The sequence below is a fragment of the Mustela nivalis genome (genome assembly GCF_964662115.1).
Source record: "Mustela nivalis genome assembly, chromosome: 6".
NCBI lineage: Eukaryota > Metazoa > Chordata > Mammalia > Carnivora > Mustelidae > Mustela > Mustela nivalis.
Window position 1 is genome coordinate 65,631,113 of NC_139025.1, and position 12,691 is coordinate 65,643,803.

At 33.3% G+C, this 12,691-nt stretch overlaps 1 protein-coding gene across 3 annotated transcripts in view; it reads left to right on the forward strand.

Annotated features, from left to right (window-relative positions):
• Nucleotides 1–12,691, forward strand: part of STRN3 (striatin 3) — a 117,678-nt gene that overhangs the window by 88,037 nt on the left and 16,950 nt on the right. For all 3 annotated transcript variants that reach the window (XM_082737922.1, XM_082737920.1, XM_082737921.1), the window contains 4 exons: nucleotides 9,292–9,425; nucleotides 10,767–10,942; nucleotides 11,132–11,179; nucleotides 11,474–11,595. In XM_082737922.1, the coding sequence (XP_082594048.1) occupies nucleotides 9,292–9,425; nucleotides 10,767–10,942; nucleotides 11,132–11,179; nucleotides 11,474–11,595 (480 nt within the window). The remainder of the gene's footprint in view (nucleotides 1–9,291; nucleotides 9,426–10,766; nucleotides 10,943–11,131; nucleotides 11,180–11,473; nucleotides 11,596–12,691) is intronic.

Consider the following 12,691-nt stretch of genomic DNA (forward strand, 5'->3'; position numbering starts at 1 on the left):
AGATCAAGAGTCAGACACTTAATTGAATGAACCACTGAGCTGCCCCTGATTTCACATTTTTAAGACAGAACATTGAGTTCAACTCATACATATATTTTTTTCCATCCCCATAAGACAGTACCTTAACTTACACATTTTGACAAGGATTAGAAAGTATCAGATTGATACTCTTTATAAAACTACAGATTCACTTTGTAGCTAACTATCTTAACTTGACCTTTTCACAAGGGTCAGAAAGTACCAGCTTGATATTCTCTGAATCAGTACACTTTTTTAAAACTATGGAATCACTTCCTAGCTGAACTAGTTTTTTTTTCTTACTATTGTGATGTTATTTTTTTTAAGATGATAGTTTTCGCGTGAAAGCTTTTATTTTATTAGAACAATAATGAGAAAATAGAACAGATGTAGCAGACATAACCAAATAAACTTACTGGGGTGCCAGAGTGGCTCAGTCAGTTAAGCATCTGCCTTTGCCTCAGGTCATGATCCCAGAGTCCTGGGATAGAGCCCTGCCTCAGGCTTCCTGCTCAGCAGGAGCCTGCTTCTCCCTGTCCTCCCAACTCATGCTGTCTCTCACGCTCACTCTCTCTTTCTCTCAAATAGTTAAGATCTTTTAAAAAATATAAAATAAATTTTATCTTTTCCAGATTGCCTGCTAACAGTTGCTTTCACTTTAGAATATAAGGTTTGATTGACAAAGGGGGGGCACTTATGAGGAAGGGAAAATGTTAGATTCAGTAAAACACTTGAGTACTTACAGTAATAGAGTCTATAGAAAGATAAAATCCATTAAGTCCTGAATATGTGTGTTTGAAAAGAGTATGGGTTGAAAAACATGAACACAGCAATCATCTGTCCTTAGTTTGGCTTACACATGCCATAATTAGTCTATTGTTCGTTGTCCTATAATCTGTTTAGAGGATTGTACATTTTGCAAATTGGATGGTCATGGTTAAGAGGTAGATGGGTTGTTATATAATTCAGAGTAGTAAAATAGTTTTTCTTGGGGCACCTGGGTGGCTCAGTCCATTAAGCTCATGACTCTTGATTTCAGCTCAGATCATGATTTCAGGGTCATGAGATTGGACCCTGTGTCAGGCTCTGCACTGAGTATGGATCCTGCTTGGGATTCTTTTTCTCCCTCTGATCCTTTCCCTGCCCTCTACCTAAAAAAAGAAAGTGTTTTTCTCGTTGTTCAGTTTGATAAAGTATTTCTCCTATAAAGTGCAACAGTAATTAAGAATCAGGCTTTATCTAATAAGTGCTTAATGAGTTTTCATTTAGGTCTTGATTATTTTTGTATGTTTAATATTCTTTATTAATATGTTTACAGTTTTCTTCCACTTTTTTTTTTTTAAGATTTTATTTATTTATTTGACAGAGATCACAAATAGGCAGAGAGGCAGGCAGAGAGAGGGGGAAGCAGGCTCCCTGCTGAGCAGAGATCCGGATGCGGGGCTGGATCCCAGGACCCTGAGATCATGACCTGAGCCGAAGGCAGAGGTTTAACCCACTGAGCCACCCAGGCGCCCTGTTTACAGTTTCTTATTACTGCTAATTAGTCTTCAAATTTATTTGAAGTTGCATTTTGTTACATTTATTATAGTTAGAATATTGGGTAGATTTAGAAAGAGAATGAATACACATTAAATTTGTAGTTGAAAGGTATTCTGTAAACTAGGGACTACTTAAGGCTCATATCTAATTATGAAATCTGCTTTCTTAAGCAGCTTTTGGGCACTAGAATTAAAGTGGGGTTCTTACATTGTCTCCTGAACTTGGCACTGTGACACACAAAGACTAGTGTTTGGCTCTAGTATGAAAAAATAATTAATAGTTATTACATAATTTGGGACCTTTAGTTTAAACAATAACTTTCATGTTATCTCCTATTTTTCCTTTTCTTCCGTGTTTCTCAGTCTATGTGTTCAGGAAGATTGTGACTTCACATGTGGGATAAAACTTGAGCTCATCTTTATTATTTTTGATATTAGCATCATGAAATTATCTGTAAGACAATATCTAATAAAGTCATATGTTATGGTACATGCAAGTATAATAAGAATGAGCAGGGAAAAATTAGCAAAGGCTTTAAGAGGAAAGCTGGAAGTGGTTTGAAGGAATAAGTACAATTGTGGTAAGAGCATGGTAGAGGTAGAGTGTGTATGTGTGATGAGGAGGCTAAAATCAGGGAGGTTTGTGTTATGGAGCATTAAAAGATGAGATCAAATAGGAAAAATAGGATCAGATCATGAAGCCACATGCAAGGTGTAAAGTACAAGATTTTAGTTAGATTTGATCCAAAGAAGTTAAGGTGCCACTTGTGGTTTCTGAATTAGGGGTGATAATTGTGATAATTTTAGAAAATTAATTTGTGGCTTTCCAATTTTGTAGAAGGTAAGTGGGGCTGGGGGTTAGGAAAACTAAAGGAATCTATGGCAGTAATTGATAAGAATGAAAGCTTTGATTAGAAAAATGTCGACAGGGTAGATTAAGCTGAAGCATAATAGAGGAGAATTTTTTTTTTCTTGGTAGGGAAAATTCTTTTTAAAAACAACCCTACCCCCATTTTAAAAGTTGAGGAATTTTTAAAGAAAAGATTACTTATTTTTAGTTATATTGGTGGGGGAGTGTGCAGAGGGTGAGGGAGAATCGCAAGCAGACTCCCCAGGAAGCATGGAGCTGGATGTGAGGCTCAGTTCCACAGTCGTGACCTGAGCCAAAATTGAGAGTGGGACACTTAACTGACAAAGCCATCCAGATGCCCCTACAAGTTGAAGAGGAATTATTAAAATGTAGTTGCAGAATTTTAAGAATAGAAACCAGAGCAAAGGTGATGATACTTTTAAGTGGGGAAGTTAAAAGGAGAGCTATTTGTGAGTAAAGATAACATTTTCTTTTATGTCGAATTTTAACTGATGGTTAGTTTTTAACAGTTTAATTTTAACAGTTGGCAGTTTCTCAGTTGTTATATAGAATTTGTTTGTAGTTATTCCGTATCAGGGAGAAAATCCTCACATAATCCCTGTGATAATTATTTTAGAAAATTCAGACTATTTGGCATACTGCCTACTTCCATGCAGCAGTAAAGATACTTAAGCATTTCTGAGAAATTAGGGATTACTGTTAGGACAATAAATGTGTAAGATTTCACTTGTTCCCATTAATTCTTAACATCTCACTGCCTAGCATTTTGTTAAGGATACATGGATGAATGATAGTTTCTAAGAGTTACTAATATTCTAATAGCCATAGTGAAATTTAATAATTAAGTAGCTGTTAGTCCATTAATACTGGCTTTAGTAAAGTCATAAATATAAAGTCATAGTAAATATAAATAAATATAAGGTCATAATGTGTGACCTTGGGTTTGCCTATTTTGTTTTTACTTGATACTGACTACAAAATACTTTCTTTTGTCTTTTCAAAATTTTTTTTGACATTCTTAAAACTGTTTTCTTTCAAAATAGTTAAGATAATAGTTCTGTCATTTTTGAAGTTCATAGTTAAAGAGATCTCACAGTACTGCAGATGCTTTTGAGTTTTGTATATTTTGGCCTGAATAATCCAGGCAGCAACTGAAATTCTCTCTTTAAATTTATGGCCTGTGACAGTGTTGACTTTTCATACTACTATGAGAATCTCAGAGCACACATGGGTAAATGAAACTTCAAATCTAGGAAGAGTGAAAAAAAATTGAGAAAAATTGGGGTTGCTTTGTTAATGACACATTTGTGGAAGTGTGGCAGGAAAATATCCATATGAACACCAGGGAGAGTCAATTATTTGTTGCCTCATATAAAAATCATGTGTACTTATTTAACTTTTTATGATAGTGAATTAAATTGGAAAAAAACTTGTGTTTTATTCTGTGCATTGTTCAACGTTAATCATCTTAAACACCAAAATTGCCTTTTAAGGGTACTTATGTCTGTGAGCTTATAGAGCTTTGGTTGAATGATGGAAGACTCAATTTTATATATAGATATAAAACATAGTGGGTATATATTTCACTACAGAAATTATGAATATATTATTTAAATCTTTTTAATATCTTTGGAAATATTTGAAATATTTCAGTTTGGAAAACTGAAGATCTATTTATCTGAGATTTTTATAACTGGAACTTCTGAAAAATAGCCTGTTTTGTTAGTAAATTAGTTTTAAGGCTGTTAGCAAGTCAGATGGTAGCCATGAAATGAACCTCTACAGCCAACATTAATTTACTGGGTTCAACAGGACAAAACTCTATGACATGATAACTGATTTGAGAGATAAATTGTCCCTCATCCCTTCAGGACTTTTTTTAAGAGATGGGGGGAGAGAGGGAGAAAGGAGGGAGGCAGAGGGAGAGAGAGAATCTTAATAGGTTCTGAGTTGTGTGGGGTTTGATCTTATAACCCTGAGATCATGACCTGAGCAAAATCAAGGGTTGGATGCTTAGCCAACTGGGCCACGCAGGTGCCCCCCCTTCTACTCAGTCAAGGTCAGCCTCTACTGGAATGACTGATTATAAAGGTGTAAGAGCAGAGGAAGATAAAAAATACAGCTACTGTGTTTACTTATATTGCAGAAGACATTAATCTCCTTAATATTGTAAATTTGCTGCTGTTTTAAAGTGCTGAAGATCTGCTTACATGATCCTGAGAGAGGGTTTGGGCACGCTCTTTTTTTTTTTTTTTTAAGATTTTATTTACTTGTCAGAGAGAGAGAGGGGAAGAGAGCAAGCACAGGCAGACAGAGAGGCAGGCAGAGGCAGAGGGAGAAGCAGGCTCCCTGCTGAGCAAGGAGCCTGATGTGTGACTCGATCCCAGCCGAAGGCAGCCGCCCAACCAACTGAGCCACCCAAGCGTCCCTGGGCAGGCGCTTGATAAAATTGTCTTAAGGATTTTGGAGTTTGTGGCTTCCCCCACCCCTTTTGAAAGAGAGATCACGAGCAGTGGGGAGGGGCATAGGAAGAAGCAGGTCCCTGCTGAGCAAGGAGCCTGATGCAGGACTCCATCCCAAGACCCTGGGATCATGACTTGAGCCTGAGGCAGACACTTAACTGACTGAGCTACCCAGGCATCCCGAATTTTTGACTTTTATGTCTATATATTTTACTTTTGTTTTTAATGTTAAGCGGAGTTGTTTCTGCCATAAGTCAATTGAGAGTACTGTCCTGAAATCTAATTTTAGCTCACAGATCAGGAAGATAGTAGTTTAATAAAGGGCTTTAAGGAGCACATATGGGAAGAAACTGTTTAGTCATTTTGTCATATTGCTTGAATTTAGCACCTGACAATAACTACTACCTTCTTGGAAGACATCTAAATTCCTGACATTGTACTTGGAACTTTACTTATAATTTCTAAAAATATATGGAACAGATGCCTAATTTAATTATTTTAGAAGAAGGGAATAGAATTATTGTTTAACTTGGTACCAGATATATACTATCTAGTATATTCTAAAAATGTATCTAAACTAGAAATGTGTAGGAAATGAAAGTACTACTCGGACATTTTTACCAAAATTTATTTTAGCTGAAGTTGTATAGATATACTTGAGTAACTTAGAATTCTAGGTCTGGATAGTTACAATTTTAAGTTATGAGACTGAATTCTCATCAAAGGTTTATTGTGATATATGAGTATATAAGATAATTTAGTATCTAATAATTTGGTGTATAGACTATATTTCATTATTATTTCTGCTTGTGCTGTATAAGGGAATTTGATGCCCCAGTTAAGTATTTTTGAATAGCTTGGTTTTTTGTTGGTGTTTTTAAGGGTTTTGTTTATTTATTAGAGAGAGAGCACACAAGTAGGGTGAAGGGCAGAGGGAAAAGCAGGCCCCTTGCTGAGCAGGGAGCCCAACCTCGGGCTTGAACCATGATGCTTAACTAACTGAGCCACCCAGATGCCCCACCTTCTTGTTGTTGTTGTTGTTTAAGAGATCTTGAATAGTGCATTTTCAGTACAGTTAAAGTTAATTTTGCATTTTTCCATCAAAGTCATCTCTGCATGTATTTACCATTCATCATAATCTGTGATGAAATTTGAAGTAAAGAAAATCGCTAAAATAATAAAACCAAAACAAAATATATTAAAGCATGAAAAACAACAGGAATAGTAAAATAGTCTGCTGATTTTTCCAGATTTCTTTTTCACTATTAAGCTATTTACTTGTTTTACGTTAGGAGGTATTTTCTATGCATGTGCCAACTCCATTATTTATTTTAGCTATTTAAATGGCTTAGCTTCCTTAGCTTTTGGTCTACTTTAACAAATAATACTTGGAAAACTTGCTAATGTAAACTATAGGTTTTGTAATTTAAGTCAAAGCATACTAGCAGAAATAGAGACCCTTTTAAATGTCTCAAACCATTGACCTCTGGAAATAGCCAGTCAGGGCCCACACTACACAAAAATCAGTTTAGAGCTCTATATGTATATGTGTACTTTAAAAAAATTTTTTTTTTCTTTTGGATTTTATTTTGGGGGGATAGAGTGAATGAGTCAGGTGAGGGGTTGAGGGAGAACTTCAAGTGGACTTCCTGCTAAGCCCCAATGTGAGGCTCAGTCCCATGACCCATGAGATCATGACTTGAGCTGAAACAAAGAGTTGGATGCCCAATCGCCAGCTACCAGGCATCCTGTGTATGTGTACTTTTAAAAAAAAAAAAATTAAATCAGTGATCTAACTTGTAAATGATGGAAGGAAGAGAGGGGGCCAATAAGCATGAACCTCATTATACTTTTTAAGGGATAAATCTTTCATTAGAGTTTGTTATTTAAAAAGATGCAAATTCAACTTTGACTTACAGCTGAGAAGGGAGTATTAGAGTTCATAATCTCTTATTTCAGTGGCAGTTTTCCAACTTTATGCTTTCTTGTTGAAGTTCGTATTCTACTCCATTTTGTAAAGGAAGTGTTTTTAACCAGACTGTTTTCTTTCCAACCAGACCATTATTTAATAAAGATTTAAGATATACCATGTCACCACTGGCATAAGTGGAATTAATTATTTGACTGTGTTCTTTAGGTTTAATAAAATTGAAGAAGAAAGGGTTCGTTTGATATGTGAACTATAGGTTTCCTTAGTCAGTGGAGTGTCCATAAAAAGGAGAATTAGTTATAGAAGTATGAAAAGAACCTTGTTATAAGATCCCATTTTGTAGACCATAAAATTTCCAAAAAAGGAAATGCTAATATAGTAATAGTATTCTTAAATTGCTTGATGAAATCTCTTAGGTTAACTGATAGAAAGTATCAAAATTTTCTTTATTAAAAACTACTTTTAATTTTGGTTTCTTTGAATTGCTGATGACTTTTTATATGTTTATGCAGTCATTTGCTGTAATTAGTTATAAATAAGATGAATTTATAGAATAGAAACTAATTCCCTCTGTAGAAAAACAAGGACAAATAAATTGAATATTTACTGTGATTACTGTATACCCCAGTGATGGGTGATTATGGAAAGTAGAAATACATAGCTATATGTAATACATGCTGAATGAGCAGTAAGCTTGCTATGATTAAATAAATAATGTATATAGAGTGAGATGGAGAAATGTAATCATATGCTTAATTAGAAATCTGGTTAAAAGTAGTTAAAACTGCCCAGGTACTTAGCTTCACGTGCCCCTAAATTTCTCAACAGCTGATCAGAAATAATCTCTGCAAAAGCTCTATATAATAATGCAGAATAATTTGTTATTATGTTAAAAGTAATTTATTGGGCTTTTATTAAGATTTGTGTTAATGAATGTGTAATTGTGAGTGGGAGGAATTGTGGCAGTTTGTTCTAATTTGTCTTATAAACAAATTATGAAATTAGAAGAAAAATTTGTCCTTATACTGGCTAAAAATGCTTTGAGAATATATTACCTAATGAATTTTATAGTTATTCTTAACATCATTTGAAATGGTTTTTTAAATAGTTTTTTGCAGCTTCTAATATTACCAATAACCGCATACTAGATTTTGGTAGGATCAATTCTGTAGATTTAGATTTAATAAGCATAATCATTGAAAGATTAAATACTACTGATATATATATATATATATATATATATATATATATACCTGTATATATATATATCTTGTCAGATTTACTCTAGATTGGTTGCTGACTCACAACTTCATTAGCTTACTTTGATAATAAATTATTATATTCTAAATAAAGGTAAATTTTACTTTTGCAGTAGTATATATTGAGGAGATGTTGACTTGTGTCTTAGAGTAATTTTCAATAATATTAGTGATGACTGACAAATTTCATACATCTGTTGTGTTTCTTGTATATTGTTTATATCATTTTTGTAGGAACTTTTCAAAATTATTAATTAGCTTAGTTTTTAAATGTTTCTCTTAAATTTGCTCATGAATTTTAAATGTTTTTTTGACATGTTGAGTTGTTTTGTATTACAATGACTTGTGTACTTTCTTCTTGTATCTTCAGATTAAAATTTTGATTTCAAAGCATGTGTGAGATAATACTGAGAATTATTCCTTGTACTGTAACTGTTACAGCAAAATACTTATATAATAGTATAGCTATTCTGATTATGGCAGAGTTTGATGTTAACAGCAACAGAAATTTAAAGTTGTAGAGTTAATCAATATAGAATAGTTATTTTATTTTAGAAGTATGGTAAATAAAAGAAGAGTTAAAATAAGAAATCGTAGTCAAAGCTTGAAAACTGGAAGGCATTTTGAACATCACATGGATTAACCTTTTACAGAAAGGAAGCTGACAGTTTTGGTTGTAGAACCATCCTCTTCTAGAACATTGTTGTTACTGGAGTAACCTGAGCAATTTAAGGCTTCATTTCAGTAAACTAGTAAACTGATAAATTGGATACCATTTACTTTTGAATACTTACATTAATTCTTATCAGGGACTAGAATACCTGGCACTTCTAAGCAAATACGATACAAAGCAAAAGGACTATAACATTTAAAAAATATTATAGTTCTAATTGTACCAAAGTGATAAGTAATTAATTTAAATAGACAAAGCACAAAGCTTATGTGGCCCCCCTCCTATTCCGGAATAATGTATCTAGTGCATATTTGATTTGTAGAAGATTATGTTGCAGTTTGTAAATAAGAAAATAAACATTTGTTTACTGATACTCAGTAATAGGATTTTTTGAGTGGAAGAAATAGGAGGGAAGTGGGAAAATAAAAAAAATAATTATATTAATATTGTAACTGTTAAGTGCTTACATTTCCCCCACAATATTGTCTTGTACTGTATGATTTTTCAGCATTTAAGAAGCGGTTTTGTTCTTTATAGCTGAACCAATAACGTTTCCATCTGGAGGAGGCAAGTCATTTATTATGGGTTCTGATGATGTTTTGTTAAGTGTACTGGGCCTTGGAGACCTTGCAGACTTGACGGTAACAAATGATGCAGACTATAGTTATGATGTAAGTGCAGTTTTATTTTTAATTTTTTAATGATTTAATAGAAGGCTCCTTATTTTTTTGGAAACACTTATAAAACCGAATTAATGTCAAGGTGCATGGAAAAGATAAGTTTAAGTGTGTCAATATGTTGATTTGAAGTGACATGTAGTTTTTCTTTTGTAATTACTTTGTGGTGCTTAAATTTTTCTTAGGTATTGTGGTGGATTAGCTAGAAGTTTGGGATGATTGATTACCTTATAATATTGGTTGATAAATATCTATCTTGAGTAGTCAACTCTCAATTATCTACTCAAATTGAGCCATATTTTGGTGTCAACAAGATAAAAATAGGTAACCTGAATCACTTGCCTTCAGGATACTTCTTAAAAATTATGTTTTATTTTTGAACTTTTATTTTTGTAAGCATAATGTTAAAGTTAGCTTGCCATTTCCTGAATACTTAGTCCTTCATTTGAGGGATGGGGAGAGAATGGAGATTGGATGGGAAGGTAGTGTTCAGAGGTGAAAGTAGTCTTGGATTAAATTTTTTATAGACAATTAACACTCAATTGAGAGTTAACTATACTTGTTTAGATTTTGTATGAACGAATTTGCAGTTTTTCAGCAAATTTATTTGTTCCCTTTTATAGCATTTCTTTTTTCTACGTATTATATCTAGATGAGCATGCTTTTTAGAGACACCAGTCTTGGTGGGCTGGATTATTCTCATTAATATTTTCAAAGTATATAAGCAACTAAATTCTAGTAAACTTTTGACTACTTTAGAAGTGGTTTCACAGCCTATCTTTACAGATGGAGAAATGAAGGTAAAAAGATTAACCTCTTACCAATATCAACAATAATAATGAAAATAGGATGACGATATTCCTAAAGTGTCTTTAGTTCAGACTTTTGGAAAGTACCTTAATTTGCTTCCTTTAAAAATTTCACATGCTAATTTTCTAAATGACAGCTGTATTGTTAATACTATTCGCTTGGATTTTTGGTAGTGATTTATTAATTTTTATTTTTTTCATGTAAAGCATTGCAGCATGGTAGTTTTTTTGTTGTTCTCATCTGACGTTTAATAGGACTTTTGGCTTTAGCCTGATGATTAGGTAAAACAGATTAAGGAACTCTTCATTTGATCTAGATATTTGAAAGCTAATTGAAGTTATTTTCTTAGTATCATTTATTAAATTATAACGATTTGTTATAAAGTTTTTAAGGTACATTAAATTTCCACTGGACATTTTAGCAAAGCAGTTTAATATATATATTTTACACACCAAAACACACAAAACTCCACTTGCCTATCAGTTTACGACTTTTACCACTAAATACTGCACTCTTTCTTTTTAGTTGCCTGCCAATAAAGATGCCTTTCGAAAGACATGGAACCCCAAGTATACACTACGTAGCCATTTCGATGGAGTACGGGCATTAGCTTTTCATCCTGTAGAACCTGTGCTGGTTACTGCCTCTGAGGACCATACTCTGAAACTTTGGAACTTGCAAAAAACAGTTCCTGCCAAAAAGCAAGTATTTTCATGTTAGCCTTTTTTTCCTTCTAAATTTGCTAATAATTATAAGTAATTATCCTTCTATATGGTTCTCTCTTTTAAAGCTTTCATTTGATCTTACCTAAGGATTCTTGAATGTCAACCAGTGATTTGCAGTTACTTAATTACCTTCTCCTCCCCCACCCTTGTACTTTCCTCTTTCAGGAGTGCCTCTTTAGATGTAGAGCCTATCTACACATTTAGGGCCCACATGTAAGTTTCGTTGAATTTGTGCTTAAATTAACAATCATAGTTATTGTTCACTATTACTTATGAATCCTCAAAGCTTAAAATTTTCTTTCAGTGTTTTATAGTAGAAAAGACATTTGTTAAGTAGTATTTCATTTGATTAATGATTGTATTAGTGAGAGTATAATCTGTACTGTTCAAATTTAGGTTTTAAATTTTAAACAGTTTTTAGATACTTCATGAGTTTAGAGATTGGGGGGATACAGATATGTCTTCTTAGACTTTATAAGTAATTTTTTCCCTCTTTTCCTGTAATAGTGGTCCTGTTCTATCATTAGCTATTAGTTCTAATGGAGAACAGTGTTTTAGTGGTGGTATTGATGCAACCATCCAGTGGTGGAATATGCCTAGCCCTAATGTGGATCCATATGATACCTATGGTAAGTGAAAGGCTTAAAACATCTTTTTAAGTGAATGGAACTGACAAAATATTATTATAAGTTGCTTAAGCAAGTATTTGTCTTCTCATTTAGTTTTCATTTACTATTAATTTGCTTTATTAAATGGGGAAAATTAAGCAGTATCATACCATGGAATATTTAAGCCTGTGAATTGGTACTTTATTGTCCAAAAATTAAAAAATATATATATTAATTAAAACAATTAATTTTAGTGCTAGTTAACAAGAAGGAAAATAAAATGTAATGAACAATTTTTTAAACTTAAGAAGTAGTTTATATAGTTCAGAAATATTTAGCATGGGGTGCCTGGGTGGCTCAGTGGGTTAAAGCCTCTGCCTTCGGCTCAGGTCATGATCTCAGGGTTCTGGGATCAAGCCCCACATCAGGCTCTCCGCTTAGCGGGGAGCCTGCTTCCTCCTGCCTCTCTGCCTACTTGTTATTTCTGTCTGTCAAATAAATAAATAAAATATTAAAAACAAAACAAAACAAAAATACTTAGCAAAAGAAAGTAGAAACAAATCGTGGCACTGTGTAAATCGGTACAACTTTTTAGAGGACAAAAATTTCTTAATTAAGAGAACCCTTTTACCCACAAATTATACTTTAAAAAATTTGTCCCACAGAAATACCTATATCTGTTTTCAAATATATTTATAAGGGCATGTTTGTAATTATAAGAAATTAAAACAAAAAGAATATTTATTATTATGAAAAGGTAGAATGAACAGTGATCTACCTAATGGTTGGTGCATTTAAAAAAAATTTCAGGAGTGGGACACCTGGGTGGCTCAGTCAGTTAAGTATCTGCTTTCCACTCAGGTCATGATCCCAGTGTTCTGGGATTGAGTCCCGCATTGGACTCCTTGCTTAGCGGGGAGCCTACTTCTCCTCTTGCTTGTGCTCGCTCTCAGTCTCTCTCTGATTGATTGATAAATAAATAAATAACTTTAAAAAAATGTACTCTGACTCTAACATTGCTAGACATCAAAAATAAATAAATAAGTAAATAAGTAAATAAGTAAATAAATAAAATCCAGGATCTCTCTGTCCTTTTTATTTAACACACACTTGGTGC